The 24,186-nt window shown below is 38.5% G+C and overlaps 1 protein-coding gene across 1 annotated transcript in view; it reads right to left on the reverse strand.

Moving 5' to 3' along the window:
• PHF20L1 (PHD finger protein 20 like 1) overlaps positions 1–24,186 on the reverse strand; it is an 88,491-nt gene that overhangs the window by 45,587 nt on the left and 18,718 nt on the right. The window contains exons 2-7 of the mRNA XM_007940541.1: positions 14,420–14,591; positions 14,186–14,270; positions 10,420–10,508; positions 10,117–10,194; positions 4,794–5,001; positions 4,103–4,228 (exon numbers count right to left, since the gene is read on the reverse strand). Coding sequence (XP_007938732.1) covers positions 4,103–4,228; positions 4,794–5,001; positions 10,117–10,194; positions 10,420–10,508; positions 14,186–14,270; positions 14,420–14,591 — 758 coding nt within the window. The remainder of the gene's footprint in view (positions 1–4,102; positions 4,229–4,793; positions 5,002–10,116; positions 10,195–10,419; positions 10,509–14,185; positions 14,271–14,419; positions 14,592–24,186) is intronic.

Here is a 24,186-nt window from a genome sequence, read left to right on the forward strand (position 1 = left end):
GAGTTGGCTCTGACTCATAGCACGCCCATGTACCACAGAACAAAACACTGCCCCGTCCTTACATAATATCAATAAACCAAAAAACCAAATTCACTTCCATCAAGTCAATTCCAAATCACAGCAACCCCCATTGGGTTTCAAAGGCTGTATGTAATCTTTATGGAAGCCGACTACCTCATCTTTCTCTGGTGGAGCAGCTGGTGGATCTGAACTGCCCACCTTTTGGTTAGCAGCACAATGCTTTAACCACTGTGCCACCAGAGCTCCTCTTACATATTAATAGGTGGCAGAAATACTTTTAATGCTCATTAATAGATGGAAGAAATCACACACTACAAGATTAAAAATAATGTACTATAAGATTCAACAGAAACAAAACAACTGTGAGCAATACCCTGTAAATTTACATGTGGAGATTACAGTTCAATAAATTGAAAGCAATTCACACTAATGCTTCTGAACAAAAAAATAAAGCCTTTTATAATATGCTCATAGAAATTAATGCAGCATTTAATAGAAACCACTTAAAACTTTGATTAAAAATACAATCCTTGGTATCTAGAGAACTAAAAATCCTAATGTGAGCAATGAAAAGTTTTTTTTTAACTTTATATGCACACTAACATACAAAAGAGCTATGAAATTAAAATAACAAAAGGGACAATTATAAAACAGGTACATGAGTACTCTGGTTAGTTACTTCTGCCTTAATAGGTAGCCCCACAGCTGTTTACCTTCACCCACTAACATCCTGCGAAGGTGTACACTATCCTTGCAAAATGAGAAGAGTCATTCAGAGGGAAACAGAGACAAGTGAAATTAATTTTAATTATTAACAAATACTTACTATCAACATATTACTACCAGGCCTTTCTCCAGAACAGTGCATCTATGCACTAGGTAATTACCTGAACAGAATGCAAAATGCACTTTCAAAACATTGAACATTAGGTAGAAGCAGACTATAAAATATTCATGAATCCCAGCTGCCAGCCAACTCACAAATCTGCAATACTTTACTTAGCTATAAAGTGCATGGCTGGTCTCTCTCTGCCAACAGGAAGAAACAGAAGAGGTCAAAGCTCCCCAGAATGGCAAAGGAGAGCAAAGGGATTAAACCCTTGCTACGCTTTTCACCAAGGGATTTCAAAACACACTCTTCTTGGCAGAAAATACTCAGATGCTTGATACTCTTATCAATTACCATCAGTAACATACTGGTCAATTCAGACCTGAGGCTTTTCAACACATCTGAACGGGCTGAGCTTCCAGGAACTGGGAGGCACGAACCACACACCCACCGCTGCGGCCTCTTCTTTCAGTCCCTTCATAACTTGTTCTCTAAAGGCTACCATAATTCAGTGTGTTTGCAACTTTTTCCCAAAATGGTTGATCTTCTGTGAAAAGTTATTATTGTAAATCAGTATGCAAGAACAGCATGCAACTATCAACAAGGTACATTACATAATAAAAAATAAGATTCTGGAAAAACATATATATATTGCAAGTGCATTTTCAATGTCTATGTCTTTGAAAAATTTGGAAAGAGCCATCCTGATACTACCATCTATACACAAAGCAGGTTTAGAGTTTCTCTGGGGATGTGTCTGTGGGGAAGAGAACAGAAATTCAGTGAATTGGGGGTGTGTCTCTGGGGAAGGGAACAGAAATTCAGGGAATTAACAGATAAATTTGACTTATCAAGTGCATGGCTCACTTATTGCCAAACAGAAATCTACTATTATAAAGAAACATAAAGCAGAGGGGAGGAGATGTATCAGAGGAGCATGTGATGCTGCCAAGACCCCAGCCCTATTCCTCTCATTTGTGAAGGGATAAAGATGTGTAGGTGAATGTGATAAATTTAAAATACACCATAATTCCAAAGAAATTCACTATTTTACGTTAGTTCTCATTTCTCTTCTATGGATTACAAATGAAATATACAGAGGTAAGCATGAGTTTCAACCATCAAAAACAATCTTACAATATCAGCTTTCTTTTTACATCAAGTGTAACATAAAATCAGAAACAGATGCAGAAAGATTAACTAGTTAAAAAGATTGCCATACACTTAAATATGAGTTAATAAAAAATAGATGGTATTGGTTTGACATTTGTAAAATTATATGCTTTTCTGCCATTGTCCAACTATCATGTGTTCATCCGAGATTCCCAAGAGAAAAGGGAGGAGTCCTACCACAGAAGTCACAGGGCATTACTAAGCACCAGCAATATCACTTCTTAGAGGCACAGGGTAAAATGGTTCTCTGGAGCCCACTACCACCTTCTCAAGTCCACACAGACATAATGCATCCTTATTGGACTCAGCTGTTTACTTTTCTACTTCTTTAACCATTAAGCTTGAACTTTCCAGTCACGCATGTGTAAGTGTATTGACTGAAACAGAAACAAGGTTATCAAGAGTAAAAGGAAAAAGCAGGATGCTGGTAAGCCGGCGGGTGTTATCACCCCAGTGCCACCTCCATCTTGGGTGCTGTCTGCTTGTCCCACCGTGATGCTCCAGGCTTTGTTTCATAGCAGGTAGAGCCACTCTGCTCCACCTGTGTCACAGTGCACTGCATGGAGCACTGGGTCCCACACTCTAAGGCAAAAGTGAAGTTTCAAGTTGACACTGTAACAATGACTTGGATAACATTTTGGATTTCTTCAAAGCTGAGTTTCTAAGAAAAACGTGGGACTGAGTAAATAAAAGTGAAATATTTCCTGTCCCGTGGCCAAATATATAATTTATCAATGAAAAGCATACAAACTAATGGAAAATAAACACATATTCACATCTGTTGAAACCAATTATAGTCACATGGATCAACTTTACAGTAAAACAGTGGTTTCTAGAGACCCCTCACTTGGATCTCAAACCAAAAAAAACCAAACTCACTGCTGTCGAGTCGATTTGACTCACAGCGACCCCTTCCTGGGTTTCCAAGGCAGTATCTCTAAGGAAGTAGATTGCACAACCTTCCTTCTGAGGAGTGGCTGGTTGGTGGGTTTGAACTGCCAGCCTTCTGGTTAGCAGTCAAGTGCCTTAGGCACTAAGCCACTACTCTATAGTAAAACAGTGGTTTCTAGAGACTTCTCACTTATATCAACTCTATAGTAAAAGAGTAGCTCTAATGACCCCTCAGCTTCAAAGTTATCTGACAGGGGGCTTCCAATGATTTTAAAAAAAATGGCCAAGATGTTTCTATTTATTCCTGGGTCTGACAATGGAACAAAACTTCTTCAAATTACTGAAATGTTAACAGAGGTTCGTAGCACTTTATTAGGCCAAAGATGCTAAAAAAACATTTGTTGTCAATATAAGAACATGTGACAGAAGTACTGTAATTCCTCTGTGAACATATACTCAGACAAAAATATGTTCCGTGCCTTTTCAAGACCAGATCATTCGACCAAAAAGGCCTTGGAAGCCACTGGCCCTAATACGAGCGGCCCCAATTCTAACACCTCAATTTCATCTTCCCTGAACATTAGCCAGGTTGGGTTTTCAGTGTTTTCCATCATCCTGACATCGCTACTGAACACACGGGAAGTAAGCCCCAATATTAGAGACTAACCTGAGGGTAAAGGCAGAATGAGAAACTAAGAAGAGTACTTTTATATCGGGAATGAGCAGATTCAAGAATTGAATTTAATTCAGATATTCACCTTTCCAACCGCATACGGTACTACCCTGAAGTGAGATTGGTCAAGAACAAGAATGTTTGTATAAAAATACAGAAAACTTCAGGAATTATGTCACCATGAATTGACAAAAGATTAAGTCAACTCTTATGGAAACTACTCCTACCACCAAGGTGATTAAAAAACAAAAGAATTTTCTTATCTTTGATACAACCAATCCTCACAACATCCCTGTGAGGTAGGCAAAAGACTTGTGTCATTTTCCACATTTTACAACAGAAAAAAGCTGACAGAGTTGAAAGGAGGTGACCTTAAAGAACCATGAAGTAAATGCCTTTCTTGTGAACCAGTTCATTACACTGAACCAACAGATTCACTTTACTTTATTAAAAGTAAACTACTCTAAAATTAAACCCTCCATTCCCCCCCAAAAAAAGGAATCATTGTAGTTTACCAGTAATCTTGTTAAGTCGCGCTCTCTTTGCCTGAAATGAGTTGCCTTGATTATTTTTCCTCTTGTTTGGTAACGTGCACTCTGGCTGTGGAAAGACCATCTTTGGAACGTTGTCTACATGAAGTCCTACTTTTAATAGAATACATATAGGAGACTTCAGCTAGAATCCAAAAGGAAGACACATACACTATTTCTAAAGTAGAAAAACAGTATAAATGCTTTGGACATTATTTTTTAATCTAGTGCTTGACACGAAAGTTTAAAAAACACAAATCTCATATCCAGATTGATAAATCAAAAACAAAAGTCTACTAAGAAGTTAGTCTTCAAAAAAGCAGGAAGATAATGACTTTCTGCTTTTTCCATATTATATACTGAAATACACACAGAAGTATTTAAAAAGTCAAAGAAAAAACACAAAACAATAAGCAAAAGAAAACCTACTACTGAGAAGTTACAAATCAAAATCTCAATTCATTTCTATTCAAGAATATTGAATAGATTTATTAGACCACCAATCTTCAGCTCTATCTGTAAGATGCTAAAAAAATTTATTTAACCATCACATTGTGCTGGCGGGGGAAATCCTAATGATATACGTGCAAAATTACAAGTAACCAAAAGGATCAACTTATTCCCTATGCACGTCTACTACTGTCACAAGGAATGAACAAGAAAGAGTATTTTGTACCAAATGTCTCACTAGACGTAGGCAGATCTTCCTTTTTTTCAACCCCTGGTGTGGCTGTAGAAGGTGGAGTTTCTTCCTTCTTTGAAGGTACTTTAAACCATTTTCTCTCATCTTTATCTTTATTGCTGTTAGCGCTGGTTCGAGGTTTACCTCCTGCTTTATTCTTGGCTGCAGCTGCAGCAGCTGCTTTAACTAAAGCTATCCAATCCTCCAAAGGAAAAACACAAAACATGAGAAGCATTAAAAATAAATCAAGATGTAATTACACTAATGAATACAAATACATGACATTTTCAAAGCTACTTCTACGCATATAAGCAAACATAAAAATCAAATTAAACTTATTTACAAGATGGATCATTAACATCACAGATTATCAAATTTAATAACCTAATGGGTTAATGGGTTGTATACCTGTCCATAAAATAGGAAAATATTCAGTAACAAATATTCTTTTCATCTATTTTCAATAAAATATAAAATAACAGAGAAGAAACCTATGACAAATACAGAATACTATGTGCATTCTGCCATAGTACGTTAGGGTTTAAGTGCTGAATTGTTTCTTTTCCATAACACAACTTACCGAAAAGAAAATAAGGGGGAAAAAACTGATTATACTGCAATTCTACAAAGATTAGAAGGAATATATTCCCAATGCATGAACAATTATTGCTTATTAGGAAGAATGTACCACTTAAAATAATGGCAATTTTATGGAAACCAAGGTATGGTTTTATTATTTGCCAAGAGAGCTCTGGTGGCATAGTGCCTAAGGCACTTGACTGCTAACCCACCAGCTACTCCTTGGGAAGAAGGTTGGGCAATCTATTTCTGTAGTGATACTGCCTTGGAAACCCAAGGAGGAGTCACTATGAGTCGGAGACAACTGCACGGCACATAACAACAACAAAAAAAAAGTTTTTAAAGTTTAAATGCTAATACATCATAACAGTCTAATATTACTAATGAAGGGGGAAAAAAACATATTTGACTTGGCCAAGGTCAACTACAAACTGTCAGTCTCCAGATTCATTTCTGGGTCCAAGTGAGTTACCATTCTTCTGACGTGCTAAAACTTACTTCTCTTTAGACTTTCTGGTTTGTTATTAAATAATTTTCACAGCTTTACTTTTAACTAAAAACAGTGACTGTAAAAATTATGGAAAGGATAAAGAAGTAGTGCTAATAGTTTTTATTATTTTAAACAAATATTTGTAATATCTCTACACAGTTAATCTTCGACTGATGTCATTAAGCTCTGTCAAACAGAGCACCAATTCCGATTCAGCCAAAATGTGCACTACCTTAAATTCTGAGCCCAATCAACTGAAAATAATTTCAAGTCAAACCCATTTAATTTACGGGTGACATTAGCAAACATAGGTCATTAAGCAATAAAGGTTGATGGCTGTCTAGCCTTGAAAATACATAGTGAGGACAATAAACCATTAAAACAAATTAAAACTGATGTCTCTCTCTCTCTCCCATGACTGACATGAACTGAACACATAATGTGCTTGTACTTAACACATTTACTCAGCAATTTTCTATTAAGTTCTCTACATACACCAGGCACTGTGTTAACATGTTGAGATTCATCAGATAATTGACAAAAAACTTGGTTCTATCCATAGGAATTTACAGTAAAAAAAATAAAATAACTATCAGACAATGTAACAGGAAATACATTAGAAGAATGAATGAAATATTACCAGGAAGCAGACAAGACAAGACCAATTTTTGACTGGGGAGAAAGACCAGTGAAAGGCTTTAGAGGAAAGGCAACAAGCCTGTAGAAGCTGAAGGACAAACAAATTTGCTGGAGGGAGGGGCAGAGGAAACAGAGAAAATGGGGACTCCCAGCAAAAGGGAAACATCACACAAAGGCTCTCAGGTCAAACTTCACCAGAACAGAAGATGGTCTTAGGCTCAGGAAGCAGTCAGCATAGCTAAAAGCCTACCAGCTAACCTGAGACATGAACTGAACACCTGTCAAGGAAAGAGAGCCCACCAATGACAAACAGGCAGCATCAACAGAGCAGGAAGAGCTAGTTCCAGAAGAAGAGCAAACTAACGTGCTAAACTCAGCAGAGATCACGTTTGGAGTACACTGAGAGGAGAGCATTTAATTCTGCTCCCACATGTGGAACAAAATTAGAAGAGAAATGCTGTAAACTCCCAGAAGCAATTTCCGGCTGCAGTCTTTTCTATTCCCAATAAACAGAAAATCAGAAGAAAGTGGAACTCACTGCATCTTTGAGAACTTAGATATTTAAAAAAATACTGGTCATACAACCTACTAATCATGGAGTCACTGCCATGATGTGATTCAAAAATTCTCCCATTATTTTACTACTGTATTTTTAATTAGGAAAGATTCACTGTCAAAAATAACTGAAATGTGATCCTTCCGTGAATTAGAACAGATAACAAAGTAATGCACAAAAAAGAGCACTGTGTTTGAAATCAGAAATCTGGGTTCAAGGAATCACTCTGCACATAATTGCTGAGCAAAATGTTTAGTCACTCAATTCTCTAAATTCTGAATTCCTCCACTGTGAAATGGAAGTATCAGCGATACCAAATGTCAAAGGATTTGCTATGAGAATCCAATACACCAATGTACACCAAATGTTCTGTAAATATAAAGGACCTCCAAAGGCTAATCTTTAACACTAGTCAACTACACACAGCAGTCCCCAGGTTAAGGAGCTTGGTTCCTAACTGGTCCTTAAGTGGAATTGTAGGATAGGTCAGAACAGACCTATATGCTATTTAGCCTGACTTTAGTGCAAGAAAAGACTTGAAGCTTTTTCAGCCTGTAAAAGATTCATGTACAGCAAGCAATAGGGATTGTAATGAAGAATTTGCTGTGGGTCAGGGTTTGTTCAATCTTTGGGGGGGAAGAAAAATACCACTGCCATCAAGTCGATTCCAACTCATAGCGACCCTGTAGGGCAGAGAAAAACTGCCCCATAGGGTTTCCAAAGCTGTAAATTTCATGGAAGCAGACAGCCTCATCTTTCTCCCATAGAGCAGCTGGTAGGCTCAAACCACCAACCTTTTGATTAGCAGCCTAATGCTTTAACCACTACACCACCAGAGCTCCTTAACCTTTTCAAAGTGAGGGCAAATTTACATAACATTACAGGGCAAGTTTGAAGTTCTCCATAAATTGGATGTTCATGACCTGGGAATGGCCTGTATCAACAAACCCTCAGGGAAAAAAAAAGGACAGAAGAGAAAAAAACAAATGCTTCCTCTGTTATATGCCTCAAATTTAAAATATAATGGCTTAATCTCTCACCCTGTAATTACTGCTGCTTTGCTTTGATTAGGGTGGAATATCAGAAGTAACAGTTAAAAGTAGAGATGTCTCATTAGAGGGGGAAATCAATCTTCATGCTATAATATACAAGTTTCACAGTTTATGTATCCAATACTACCACTCGCTCAAAATGATGAGAAAAATAAGTCTAGGGACAGATTACAACAGGGACCACAGGTCACACTTCACCCCCTACAGTATGGAAAGCTCTTGAAGGTACTCAAGCTAACCTCTAAACGCAAGGGAAGGTTTACCAGTACAACTAACTGGTTCAATCAGAAACCCTGGCAGCTGGGCTTTTACTTGGGCTTCAGTATATTAATTACTCTGGAAGTTCACAAATAGGAAATTGTTATCCGTGTCATGCTTTTTACAGGTGCTGCAGAAAGTTTGCGAGGAGCATTTCCACAGTGCATTTGTTTGATGCATTATTACTGCTGGTTAATGAAAGAAATTATAATTTTATCTTTATCAAGGAATTCTGAAACACTCAGAATCTAGAATATGTGATACTGGAATTCTGTTAGCACTGTCCAAACACCTGATTTTAGTGAAAACAAATCACAGATTTGCTAGGAAAAAAAACCCTACAAGTATTTTAATGTACCTACAATTAAAAAAAAAAATAAAGGAAATATACTAGGACCCATATTTTTTCCAGTATTTTGTATTCTGGCATTGATTTTAACGTTAACATACACCATGATGGAATGAAATACTTATGAAACATGAATGTTAAACATATCCAATAAAAGTAACACCAAAATTAATTTTCACAACCTATACTTTTACCAGGAGCTCTGGTAGCATAGTTCACAAGGTATTTGACTGCTAACCAGAGGGCTCGTGGTTCAAACCCACCAGCCACTCCTTAGAAAGAAGGTTGGGTAATCTACATCTGTAGAGATACCACTTCGGAAACCCAAGGAGGGGTTGCTAAGAGTCAGATCTGACTCGATGGCAGTGAGTTCAGTTTTGAGTATACTTTCACCACAAATCAAATTGGTTCTACCTCTCACTTTGGAAAAGGAAAGCCTTAGGCCGTTACTGTTATCGGAGCCGCCAAGGGAAATGCCTCTTTACAGGACATCAGAACATCCAGAGTAACAGAATAATCGTTTTCAAGCTAAATCAATAGAGATTCTGTTTAATTAAACAGGTAAATGTTAAGCCATGGTCCCAATGCTCTCATCTTTCTATGCAGTAACCAAGAAATCACACAACTGAATACTTAAAATATCATTTTATTTATACAGTATACAAGTATGAAGACACAAAACTTTTACCTAATCAAGAGCATTTTCATTTTAAAATCCTTTTCCATATTAATTAGAGGAAAAAAACCTGCTGATTATTTCATAACTAAATTTTTGAAAACCAGGTTACGAACAGCAGTAACTTCTCAGATGTGGTGACACACACCTCTAGACTACTACATATTTATACTCAGCTGGACTAACTAGGCCATTTCAGTACATTTCAGGATGACAATTATTTTTCATTGCACTACATGAAACAAATATGTAGCATATTTCAATATTACACATCTGTATAGATTACTTTCAAATTCTTAAATTAATTGTAGGTCCAGGTGCTGAAAATCCCAAATAACAGCAGAACATAAAAGAAAATACTTTAAATCTCTAATGGCACCTCTTCTTTTCCGTATATTTCAGGAAACATATTCAACAAATGGAATCGTGGTTTGAACTCCATCCCAGATTCTCCTGTAAATGCTTACCGTTCATTGTTGCTCTGAGCAGTGACAAAGCATGTAATACACTGCTTACATCATATGACTTGGAGAGCCCTACCTGAACAGCCTACAGAGGGTCAGGTAAGCGCCTTTTACAAGAAGATTAAAGACTATGATTTGTAGAAGGGAAGAAGAAGATAAGAAACTCAATATAAAATGTATATTAAAAATTAACTTTCTATATGATACTATATATACCAGGAAAAAACAAAGCAAAGTTAAAAAAAGGCACTTACCTCACTTCCCATAGACTGGTTACACGATCCAGCTGGGTCGATAGGACAACACCAGCTTAGTGGATGCTGAGGTTTCACCTGGAACAGAAACTAGCGACCTGTAACTTTAGCAGGTCTCAAACCGAAGAATCAATAAGCATGTGTATAATTTACTGTACATTCTAAGCTGCTTTTTCTTGCTGCTATTTGGGGCTATCAGCACATAACCCTACAATTAGTTCACTTTTTAAAAAAACAGATGTTGATCAGTCACCACTCAAGAAGACATCCCTATGGGTAGCTAAGAATGCTGAACACTCTTACCTGCCCCTTAGCATCCTCGGGCATGGCTTTAATGTGCATTCTTTTTAAACAACGAATTACTCCATCATAAAATTGAACTGTGAATGTTCCTGAAATAGGAGCAAGTCAGAACCATTAGAAAATATAATTCAACTTTACAGCAACACCTGAAATCTGACAGCAGTACCCTGACGAAGCAAACGCTCTGCAACTGCAGTGATGACCAAAGTCATCAAGTTTATGTTACTTTATTCCTCGGAAAACAACTCTCAATTCATATCTTCTTTAAAAGGTGCATAAAATAAGTCTTAATAAATTAGTTGCACGAAGTTCTAATTATTATTGAGAATTTAAAATTTACTTTTAATAACTTAAATATATGGATAGACTTATACCTATCAGAAATAAATGATCATTTTCAAAAATGTATGATATTTTCAGAGGACTTATCATCTGACCCTTTGAAAGTAGTTTCCACAAAGAGGAGTATCTGAAACATGGAAAGGAATATTTTCCCCAGAATTATTCCCTTTGGCAATAATAATGAAATGGCAAACAAAAATTATAGACTCACAGAATTTTAAGCTACAAAATACTTTCCAAGTCTTCTAGACAGAAGTGTGCACTGGCAGACAAGAACACTGAACTGCAGAAAGGGCAATGCTGCCTCCAGGGTCATTCAGCTATGCAGCTGTCCAACAATGGCAAACACCCAGCACCCCTTCAGCTATTCCCATCTTTCCCGTAACTTGGTCTGCTTCTATGACCAGAGATTCTGCTTACAAGCATCTCGTGAAGCTTATTTACTTTTTGTTACTGACTACAGGCTCTGAAGTCAATATAAACCAGTACTACTAGGAAATATACACCTTACGTAGATTTTATATTTACAGAAACAAACATTTTTTCCATCATTTCCTGTACAAATGAGGGCAGAATTCCATTTTAAGTAAACAAAGACTTGGCCTTTACAAAAGTATCAACAATACATGTGATCATTGTTATTAATGGCTCTGAAGATGGCACCAAAGCCACTGACATGTATGTGCAAAGATTTTCTGTAATCTAGAAATCAACATCTGATGCCCTCAAACCAAACTCACTGCCGTCCGGTCGGCGACTCACAGTGATCCTCCTTGGGTTTCCGAGGCAGCATCACTACAGAAGTACATCACCCAACCTTCCTTCAGAGGAGTGGCTGGTGGGTTGAACTGCCAGCCTTCTGGTTAGCAGTCAGATGCCTTAGGCGCTACACCACCAGAGCTCCTTTTGATGCCCTATCTCTTACAACTAGTGTAATGCACAGGGTCACCGACAGACAGACCCAAGGCCAAGTTCTGAAACATCAACCTATCTCATCAACAGCAAAGATGCAAAGACATGGTAAATATGCTGACAATGTCAAACTATACGTACATCTTACACCCCTTCCATTACTGCAACCATCCTCCTCCTCCTTCAACATGGCATTCCGAGCAGACCAGGCTCCTCACCAGGGACTCGTCCCTCCCTCACTGCCTTTCCTCACCTCTTTCCTTCCTCACCATGCCTTCTTTCTCATTTCCCTATGCCCGCCTAACTCCAACCCATTCGTCAGAGACCAGCTCTGCAAATGCCACCCTAACACGAAAAGTCCCTTCACTGCTCTTCATCCTACACAGATACTTAACTGTCCACATCTGTTAGTTCTGTTTGGCTTTCATATTGAATAGGCTTCCTAAAAGGGCTCTTCCTTTGCCTTTGCGGGGGTTGAGGGAGGGGAGTCAGGCTTACCCACCATGTGAGACATACAGAAATCACTGAATGAATACTCTTTCTATTGGATAGTTAAAAAACAAAAGCAAATTATATCTGTCCCTATTTCACTACTCCAAGGCTCACTGAAAATACACGTGGAGTGAATGGCAGATGTCATGAGCAGTCCCATCACTCTGCTAATGTAAGCTCAAGTTTCTTCGTTTCCATCATTTGTTTCTAGCGGCTCCCTTAGCCAGCAGACCTTCTTTCCTTCCATCTTCTCTTACTGACTGCCCTCTGTGCTCGCCTCTGGGCTCAACGGCAGGAAGCCAACATGACCAAGGCTTCAGAACAGGGGCTCTATGCCCAGCTCCCCAGAGGTGCAAGACCTAGGCTGCACCAACCAAGCAGACGTCACCTGCCTCCTGCACATCTAAGGACTGAGCTGGCCCTCAAGCCTTCCTGCTATAGGGCAACCAGTGGTAATAAAATCACAGCCATTATTTGCTGTTTTAATTCATTAAGACAATAAAGCAGATTGAGTCTTCTGCCAAGGTAAAGTGTGATTTCTCAATTAGACTAACTTTTTCACACTTTGCACAGACTAACAGACACCATTTTAAATGGCTTCCTCTTCTAAATTTTATGTCCTACCTTCTCTCATTTGAGTTTAGTTTAAATCCCCAGCATAAATCCCTTCCATGATACCCATCCCTTCCAAATAAAATTACAGTTCTTTGGCAAGATTACAAGACACTGCTTAAATTGGTCCATGCCCCTCTCCACTACCTCTTCTTCCTCTATTCTAATCCTTTGGAGGAATCCTGCACCCCTGTCACACAAAGGACTTGCAGCCCTTTACAAACGGCATACCCCCTCACTTCCATTCTTTTGCACAAACCACTTCTGCCGAAAATGCCTTTATAGACTTTCTTTATTCAGTTAATTTACTCGTTTCAGGACTCAGCTTAAAGGAGGTGCTCCTTTCCTCAGATTAAATACCCTCTTGCCAACACACTCTCACTCAATGTGTTTTTCTGGTAAACAGAATAAATGAGTGATCAAGTGGAAGAAGTAACTATAAGAGAAAACTAACCCCACTGCCGTCGAGTCAGATCTGACACATAGCGACCCGTCCTTGGGGTTCCAAGGCAGTATCACTATGGAAGTAGATAGCTCAAAACTTCCTTCCAAGGAGTGGCTGGTGGGTTTGAACCACCAGCCTTCATCATAGAAAACTAATGTATATTATCTTGAAAAATATATTTGTAAGTATTTCACAATTGTTTTAAATGAGAAATTTTAAAAAATAAGCTATTTAAGCATATTCTCAGTAACTTAAATATTAACTCTTCTGCCTTTCAAATTAGTCTATGAGTAAGTAGTTTTTTACATCCATTCTCTGTACAACATATTTATCAGTCTTAAACCACCCCTGAATTCTGCTTCATGATCAACATTTCTGATTGTAGCAACTTTTGCTCAGTATGTAATATTCTAACAAATGTCCACAAAAGACTACTAGGAAAATGAATTCTTGATTATCTTCAGAAATTCAAAAAGAAGAGAGGGAGAAAAGAAGCAATAAAGGAAATCTTCATATTGATAAAGTTCCTACTGTTTTCTCAGCAAGCCCCGTAGCTTCTTTCACTTCTGAGCTAAATTGATTTCTATTTCCCTCTGTCTCTAATGTCTCTCCCTCTCTGGCTAAGCAGTTAATAAAATAACTCAGCCGACAAGTAAAACAAGAGAAGCAGAAATAAAAGCCTGTAAACTGAAAGCTGAAAAATTATAACCAACTATTTAGCACTACAAATGTAAATAGTTTATTTAGGCAGTAAATCATGTCATGAACCATCTTACTACACAACAAATAACAAATTAAGTGCTCCCCTAGAACAATGTCAGCAGGAAATGTATTAAGTGAAATTTAAAACAAAGAGAAGTAAGTATCTGCAAGGAATGGTTGCATTTATTAATTAAACTTTAAAACACGGTTTAATTGTACTCCCAACCCCGTTTTAAGTCTCAGATCATCTCAGACACATACCTTCTTTGTTAATTGCTTCAATCTTGGCGGGGTAATAGCGACAGTCTGTCCAGCGAGCCAGAACTTCCTCCCCGGCTTTAAAATCCTAGTTTAAACAACTTTTCAGGTCAATACCGTGTATGTGATAAAGAAGCATTTCCTTAACAAAAATGGGCTTTGTAAAATTTAATAGAATGCCTTTTAAAATATGTCATTACTAGCAAAACTAACAAATGGTGGAAGTGTGCCACTTACAAAGAAATCATCTTCATCTCTGAGCCCTTCTTTCCTTAGTGCTGGTCTCTCCAGGGGTCGCAACCTATTACTATCCCAGTAAATCCACTCATCGTAACGATGGCTCCATCGCTCAAAGTGAACCAACATCTTGCCCTCCTCATAGTCTATTTTTTCAATTCGTGATGGATACCTTAAAAATAAAAAGGAGCTTGATAGCAAGAGAGAATTCTTGTATTTGTTTTAGTCAAGTACCAAGTAGGAAAATATAACAAAAGTACTGCTTATCATTAAAACCATGAACAAAACAAAATGGGTCCATATTCTTAAACTATGAAATCAATGTGTGCTTCATGATTGCTGTTTTTTTTTTTTGGTTTTGTTTTGTTTTTTTTAATGATTGTTTTCAAGGTCAGATGAAGTCAACACTTTAACACACTCCGACAGGAAATGTAAATTGCTGCACTCTTTTAGGAAGTAGTTTGGTAACTTACATCAAAGGCCTTAAACACTGTCTTCTTTTTCACTCAATAGTTCCAATTCTGGAACTACATACACAAATATGTTCACAAAACATTATTTACAATGAAAAAGAAAATAGAAACCATCTAAAACTATGGTTGGAAAAACTGAAGACTGCCTAATCAGCATAAAGCTGTAAAACAATGGTATATCCACTGAATGGAATACAAAACAGTTTTTAAGTATGGTCTTTACAAAGAATTTATCCTATGAGACAATATAAAATAGTAGCATATGTTCAGAAGCACTTTAACTGTGTAAAATAAATTATGTCTAGGAAAAAAAAATGTCATCATGTACACTGTCTCTCTTCCATACCATCCAATACTTTGTAATGACCATCAATGATGGCAGAGAAAGCTCAGTACAACTTTAAAATTATAAAAGTAACATTACATTGTTCTTTCTTCAAGTGGGATGGTTCTCCTACAATGAATTCCAAGACTAATTCCCGTTAATTCAAAACTTCTAACAAGGAAAACTGCCTCTTCATTTATACTGTTGTTACTGCTGTTGGATGCCATTGAGTTGGTTCCAACTCACAGAGACCCCATGTACAACAAAACAAAATACTGCCCAGTCCTGAGCCATCCTCACAATTGTTGCTATATTTGAACCCACTGTTGCAGGCACTGTGTCAATCCATCTCGTCGAGGGGTTTCCTTTTTCTCACTGACCCTCTACTTTACCAAGCATGATGTCCTTCTCCAGGGATTGGTCCTTCCTGATAACATCTTTAAAGAAAGTTTCACCAACCTCACTTCTAAAGGAGTATTCTGGCTGTACTTCTTCTAAGCAGATTTGTTCATTCTTCTGGCTTTTTAGTATTTCTATATTCAATATCCTTCAACAACACACTAATTCAAACACATCCATTTTTCTCTGGTCTTCCTTATCCATTGCCCAGCTTTTGCAGGAATATGAGGTAAATAAAAATACTATGCCTTGGGTCAGGTGCACCTTAGCAGCCAAATGCTTAGTCCTCAAAGTGACATCTTTGCTTTTTAATGCTTTAAAGAGGTCTTTTACAAGCAGTTTTGCCCAATGAAATATGTCTTTTCATTTCTTGACTGCTCCTTCCATGAGTGTTGACTGTAGACCGAGGTGAAACAAAAACCTTGACTACTTCAATCTTTTCTGTTTATCATGATGCTGCTCACTAGTCCAGTTGTGAGGATTTTTGTTTTCTTTGAGGTGTAATCCATATTAAAAGCTATAGCCATTAATCTTCATCAGTAATTGTTTCAGGTCCTCTTCACTTTCAGCAAGCCAGGTTGTGTCATCTGCATATTGCAGGTTGTTAAGCAGTCTTCCTCCAACCCTGATGCAACGTTCTTTTTCATATAATAGTCCAGCTTCTTGAATTATTTGCTCAGCATACAGAACAAGTAAGTACGGTGAAAGGATACAACCCTAACGCACACCTTTCCTGATTTTAAACCATGCAGTATCCCCCTGTTCTATCTGAATGACTTCCTCTTGGTCTATGCATAGGTTCTGCATGAGCACAACTGTTCTGGAATACCCACTCTTCCCAATGTTATCCACAGTGTGTTATGATTCACGCAGTTGAAGACCTTTACATGGTCAATAAACCAAAGGTAAATGCCTTTCTGTTATTCTCTGCTTTTAGTCAAGATCCATCTAACATCAGCAATATCCCTCACTGGAAGCACTGGCTCATCTAGGCCAAGAAATTAAGAAGCCAACAGACTGGAAGAGATCCATGTTTGTACCCATTCCAAAGAAAAGTGATCTAACAGAATGCCGAAATTATCAAACATTATCATTAGTATCACACATTAAGTAAAATTCTGCCAAAGATAATTCAAAACTGGTTGCAATAATGCATTGACTAGGAAGTGCTAGAAATTCAATCTGGATTCAGAAGAGGACATGGAACAAGGGAGATCTTCGTTTCTACTGCACAGTATTACAATGGTCACTTATGACTCAAATTTAAAAAAATTCTTCACTTGAAGAATTCAAGGGTAAAAAGCTGGACACTTTCTTTCCCCTGTGCAAAAGTAGCTTTAATTAAAAATTATTATGAGTCCTACACAACTTTGAAATTTAAGAAGTGATTGCTATCTACTTCACAGATTAATCACGTCACTAAGAGCTTTTTATACATCTCAAGGCCTGAGTTGGCCTCTGGTAGGAGCTCTGGTGTGGTAGTGCTTAAGGCTAACCAGAAGACTAGCAGTTCAAATCCACCAGCCACTCCTTAGAAGGAAGATCAGGCAATCTACTTCCGTAGTGATACTGCCTTGGAAACCCAAGGAGGGGTCGCTATGAATCGGATCCAACTGGACGGCAGTGAGTTTGGCTTGGTTTTTGGGCCTCTGGTATCTCTGACAGTCCACCCGACTTGGCTTCACTGATATGAATCACTTATGATTTCCTCATGTACCACACTTAGTCAAACATTTATGGTTTTGCTCATTCTGCCTAGCCCTAAATTGCTCTGCCCTTCCTGTGCACACTCACCATTCAAGCCAAGGTTTACCATGTAACCACGTGTCCAGACTTCCCTGACTACCCTTCTCCTGCTGCTCTGACGATACGTACCATGTCATAGCTGTCTCTGTGCAAATTCCTGAACTGGGTTCTGTCACACATTCATATCCCTTGAGATATTAATACATGTGACTCAAGAAAGTATGGTCAAAGAAGTTAGGCAGATACTGGGTTTAAAACAACCCAACTGCTTTCTTCATTGCAGGTCTTCTCAGTACCTTCAACAAGAGGCAACTAAAGCATCAGCATAAGGGACTGCGGCTCTCTCGCATCATGGAGTCAGGTATTCACATCTCTCCAAACAACAGCAGATTTCTAAGGCCCGTAACATAGAAATGCTCCTATGGTGTGAGCTTCTGGGGACCCCATTGTCATGCTCACCTTTGTACCCCAGCATCTAGAACAGTGACTGACTGCTCCACAGAAATAAGAACTGACTCAAAAGAATGATCTGCATGTTTCTTCAGGATTAAGGAGGCTGTCAGCACAATTACAAACCTTCAGTAAGAGCCAACACTTCTTGAGAGGTGAGAGTGGACTGAGGTGGCAGTGTTTACTAAATGGATAAAAAACAAGAAAACTCAGAGGATTAACATACCCCCTGAGGGAGACATGCCTACCTCACCCACTCAGAATCAATACTCTAATACTGTCTTTTGCAGGGTTGTCCTAGTTTCGTTTTTGCTGCTCTGGTTTTTTAATCATAAAACCCATCAATGCCATTAAGTGAACCCTACAGTGGTGCAGTGGTTAAAGCATTTGCCTGCTAATCAAAAGGTCGGCGGTTCACTCACCAGTCACTCCACAGGGGGAAGATGAGGCAGTCTCCTTCTCTGAAGATTTACGATCTCATGAACCAGCTCTACTCTGTCCTAAAGAGTCAGAATCAACTCGATGGCAGTGAGTTTTTTGGTTAGGATAAAGCTGCCCTTTAGTTTACTTTTCAATAGTCATTAGTCATTAAAGTGCTAGATAAATTCTCTCTCAGTTGTAAAACCTGGTAAATTTCTCTCAATAGATAGACTCCCTGATTTCACAGTCTAACTTATCATCTCATCTTTTCTTTATTATATAAAAAGCAAGGGGTTTATTCTCTAGGTCCCTCCAAATGTCCAATGTATAAAACACTTGGTAGTCCAAACACTTCTCAAAGTGAGGGTAGTCTAAGCAACAGTCCAAACCCATCTTCACTTTCATAACATGATCTAATTCAGTAAAGATTCAGAACCTGATTAGATCAAATAGTCTAAATCTGAACTGCATTTTTTAAAGAACACATGGTTTTCCTAAAGTATTTCAAGTTCTGCTGGCTGACAGGATGCCTGATGTAACAAGCAGACTACAATTCTGTTTTGGGGAACCTCTTCAGGATAAGCTACGGCATGTTATACTTTCCCCACACACATTTTGAGACTGACATGTAAACTCGGGAAGAAGGCCAAGAATTAAGTAAGTAATATAAATACCCAAGTTTATTGTGTTTTAATTTTTACAATGTTTACCAATCAAATGTTGAATTTTAAATAAAGGCATCACAACTATTCCCATTATCAAGAAAAGGCACCGTAATTACTACAGATTTTTCTATCCAAATTTGAAGCTCAAATTTCTCTTCATGCACTCAGCACATATTTGAACACCTATTAATACTACAGTACTTGCTAGATACTGCTGATGGATTAAAAAAAAAAAAAAAACATATTAGCCCCTGCCACCAAGGAGCCAAGAGTCAGATGAGGGGAGAAAGGCGTTAGAATAGGCGCTAAGTGTCCAGTGTGTGGGGGCCCTATGTTCTTTTTTACTGAGAATCACTGTTCTTTGCATACACTGTCTTACTTGATCTTGGCAACCATACAAGATATAAATAACACAGTCCCCTTTAAAGAGATGAAGACCTGTCCAAGAATGTACACGGCACAGCCAGAGTTCCAACAACAGAAATGTAGCTACATGATTGTGTCACACAAGGTGAAACTGGTAAGTGCATACACAAAATTCTACCGAAGATGCTCTACTAGTTCAGAGAAAATTGAGGAGTTCATTGAAATTTCAAAGGAGACTCATCTATGGGGGACTTGGTAAGGAACATCTAGCACTGAGACTTCATGAACACGACACAGACAAAGGTAAAGTGCATACACAGAACATAAAGCATCTATTCAATCAATGTTCATTTACTTAAAACCGCTACATGGCTCTGGGTTAGACAATCAGCTCAACAATGAGGATTCAGAGACAAGGAGGATATGGGTTCTGCCCTCAAGGACCTCAAGATCAGGCACTGGAGGGGCATTTAAAGGAAAGAGGAAGTCAGACTCCCTCTGGCTAGACTGCTGGCTAAGTAGTAAGGTGAATAAAGAAGAATGCTATGAAATGAGACTGCAGTGCTTAGCTGGGCCCAACTTGAAGGGCTTTGAAATAAAAATGTAACGAGCCTTTATTCCAGACAATGGGGTATCATGTAAAGTTCGTACTTAATTTGCCTGAGTTATACCTTCAAGGAAAAAAATGTAACATCCAAATCTTTGCTAATAAACATGTACTGTTCACAGAACTGCAATTTAAATGCAGTTCTATACAGTAAAATTATTTCCCTGTGGCAGCAGATAGTCCACAGTGATAATGCTTTGATACATGTAATGAATGAAAGATACCACTGACAATGTACTCACAGACACCTTCCACTTTGGAAATCCAAGGAGGGGTTGCTAGGAGTCAAATCAACTCGACGGCAGTGAGTTTGGTTTGGTTTTGGTTGGTTCCTGTCTTAAACTACATGATTTTAATGCACTGTTTATGTTTTATTATAACTGACTGTGAGTGAAATATAAGATTTTTTTTCTGTTTTGTCATTTTTTAAAGGCTAGGTCCCAACATTCATGAATGAATGATTAGGAAAGAATCTGGGAAATAGGAGACTGGGTTTCCAGAATTTAAAGTGTCAGAGAGAAGACACGAGTAAAAACGGTTAAGGGTTAGAAGAAACAAGAAAAGAAGGAGATTGAGAGAAGATCATCTCACTAGAAGTATCCACTGGCATCCCTGAATGCCACAAGTCCACAGGGAGCTCTCATCTCTTACCACCTGTTACTGCGAAACACCACAACATTGCCCCAACTGTCATCCCACTCAGGTATGCATGCATTGTCCAAATGAAATTTACTTATGTACAAAAGACAAGACCACCTCCATTGCTCTAGGAACACCCTCCTCTCATCTGTCTTTTCTACCTGAATCTTGGAGAAGACAGCCATACATATAATGCACCCTCAGCAAAATTACAAGAAAAATAATCCACTCCAAAATTGGTTCTTTCTAGCTTATTTAGGCTTAGTGGAAATTAATAATACTTTGAAATACGGAGACTTTAAAATCATGCTAGTGAATTTAACAGTATGTTTATACATGCAATTCTACTAGTATACTCTCTCATATTACTTCTTGGGACCCTGTGTAAATCAGTGTGGTCAAAGTCTTCTCACTGTCAAGGTAAACCATAGCTCTAACTACAGAGTACAAGAGGCCATTACTTCTCGTTAAATACAAATTATTTTCACCTTCTCTGAACATTTACAGCCCTTAATGCCTCATCTGATAGGAGGCATTTTAACATTGATAATGGTGGTATTTAGGGACTCTGGACTGAAACTATAAACCAGCAAGCAAGAGATACTGAATAAAGAGATGTGCCATAAACTGAACATATTCTAGTAGTTTTCTACAGTATTAACTGTGAATGTTGTCCAAATACAGAGAATGTAAGAAATCTGAAATGGGAATTACCCTTTCCGGTGAATTCTTGTACTAGCCTGTATTGTTAACACTTTTGGACAAATCTTTTTTTAAAATCTTTATTGTGATTTAAAAATTTACAGAGCAAATTCATTTTCCATTCAACACTTCTTACACATTTTGTTTCATGACACTGACTGCAATCCCCACAATATAACAGCTCTCTTCCCACCTCCCCTCTGTAGTTACCTCTTGCCTGTTCTTCTTTCCTGTGCATTCCTGCCCCCTGAGCTATCTCCCTATGCAAATACTGTTGTTCTGTTCTCCCATGATTGATTGTTCTAAGGGTGTACCTAGCTGGTGTAAATGTTCACCCCATACGCCAGTCTATTGTTTGGCTAGAAGCCATAGTAGTGAGTTCAATTCCAGGCCTGAATGGTAACTAGGGGCCACAATCTCAGGTTAGTGTAGTACCTAAGGCATTTGACTGCTAACTAGATGGCTGGTGGTTAAAACTCACCTGCCACTCCTGGGAAGGAAGATTGGGCAATCTACTTCCGTAGTGATACTGCCTCAGAAAAACCCAAGGAGGGGTCACTATGAGTCGGATCCGACTCGATGGCAATGAGTTTGGTGGTGGTTTTTTTTTTTTTTTTTTTAGTAGTCTCTGGGGTCTCACAAGGCTCAATCAGAGCAGTAAACCTGGTCTTGTGATTTTGAGTTTCATTCCACATTGTTCTCCCACTCTATCCAGGATCTCCTGCACTGATCCCTTTCCAAAGGTAGCCAGGAACCATCTAGTTCTTGTAGTCTCATGATTATACAGGCTGAGGTTCGCACAGTCCACTAGTCCCTTGGACTAACTGCTTCCATGCATCTAGACAAATCCTGACTCACCCACTAGATGAGGAATCTGTGGATTTCTTGAGGCTGTACGAGTATTCTTTTGAAGTGAGGGTTTATAACTTTAACCAGATTTTCAAAGAGGTCTCTGATCCAAAAAAGATAACAAAAGTCAGGAAGGGATATTAAGAGTCACTGTAGTATAGTGAGAATTTCTGGAAGGCAAAGATCATCTATTTACACTCAAACTACTGGTACTCCACTATGCTTGGAAGGAAGAAGGAAAAGAGGTTAGATATGCAGCTCTGCAAGACATATAACTGTTTCAAACTGAATCCCTCTGTAGTCAATGCAGTCATAGGAAAGGCCTTCCACACCATGTGAACTGAAGGAACTCTGATTTGTCATCCAGTTTGACAGATCCAGATTTTCACTCCACTGATAGTCAACCAGAAGAAATGATAAGGAGAATTCCTAGATACATCTGTCCGGCTAACAACTCACTGATGAGGTTACAATCCATTCCACAAGGCCATTACCAAATGTCATAAAGACCATCAAGAATTCACTGGAGACCTGAGCTGAGATTTAACTAATCATGAGAGTAAGTACTGGGTCAATCAAAAAGGCAACATCGTTTTTAAAATTGCCCCATATTACTTAAATTTTAGTTTTCAAAGTTATTTTATGTTTATATGGATAAGACGATGAAATTTCTAATTTACGCCAATTTGGAAATTGACAGTCTTCATTCATTTTATTCAACAAATACTGAGTCCCTAACCCACTATATGGCAGACACTTAACTAGGAATAGGGCCACAAATACAAAGACGACTTTATTCCCATCAACTCAAATTCTAGCTGGGTGTAGAGGGTGACAGTGAGACAGAGAATCAAGTAAGTAACACAATTCAATATAATCTAATAGCTAAGATACAATATACAATAGCACACAGAAAGGAGCCCCGGTGGTACAATGCTTAACACACTCAGCAGCTAACCAAAAGGTCAACAGTTCAAACCCATCAGTGCCTCCACAGGAGAAAAACATCTGGCAATCTGCTCCCATAGAGATTACAACCTAGAAAAGCTTATGGGACAGTTCTACTCTATCTTATAGTGGTGCTATGAGTTGAATCAACCCGACACCACACAACAATACAGAAAGACTATCTAAATGAGAGGTTCCCTTGTTCTTTAAGTTTTGAAGGATGCCGTTGTTGTTGTTAGGTACCATTGAATCGTCTCTGACTTACAGCGACCCTACGCACAACAGAATGAAACACTGCCTGGTCCCACGCCAGCTCCACGATCCTTGCTATACTGGAGCCCATCGTCACAGCCACTGTGTCAATCCATCTCATTAGGGGCCTTCCCCTCTTTTGTCGACCCTCCACCTTACCAAGCATAACATCCTTCTCCAGGGAATGGTCCCTTCCAATAACGTGATCAAAGTAGGTAAGACTAAGTCTGGCTATTCTTGCTTCCAAGGAGCATTCTGGCTGCACTTCCTCCAGGACAAATTTGTTAGTTCTCTTAGCAGTCCATGGTACTTTAAGCATTCTTTGCCAGCACCACAACTCAAAAGCATCAATTCTTCTTCGGTCTTCCTTATTCATTGTCCAGCTCTCACACACATATTAGACAATTGAAAATATCATGGCTTGTGTCAGGTGTACCTTAGATCTCAAGGAGACATCTTTGCTCTTCATCACTTGAAAAAGGTCCTTTGCAGCCAACTTGCCCAGTGCTATAAGTCATCTGATGTCCTGACAGCTGCTTGCATTGCCATCCTGAATTTAGAGACCATCTAAAGAAAAGATTTGATGGATTGAACACCAGTGACCAAAAATCAGAAGAACTGTGAGATGACACCAAGAACATCATCCACGAAGAAAGCAAGAGGTCATTAAAAAGACAAGAAAGGAAGAAAAGACCAAAATGGATGTCAGAAGAGACTCTGAAACTTGTCCTTGAGCGGAGAGTAGCTATAGCAAATGGAAGAAATGAGAAGATAAAAGAGCTGAACAGAAGATTTCAAAGAGCAGTTGGAGCAGACAGAGCCAATTACTCTAAAGGAAAGTAATTCTACAGCTGCTGCTTGCAGAACCAGGCTATGTGAAGTCTTTGACAACTTCACTCTTTTCTCCATTTATCATTACGCTGCTT

Source organism: Orycteropus afer, unplaced genomic scaffold (genome assembly GCF_000298275.1).
Source record: "Orycteropus afer afer isolate SDZICR_OR568_19922 unplaced genomic scaffold, OryAfe1.0 scaffold00069, whole genome shotgun sequence".
In the NCBI taxonomy this organism is placed as follows: Eukaryota; Metazoa; Chordata; class Mammalia; order Tubulidentata; family Orycteropodidae; genus Orycteropus; species Orycteropus afer.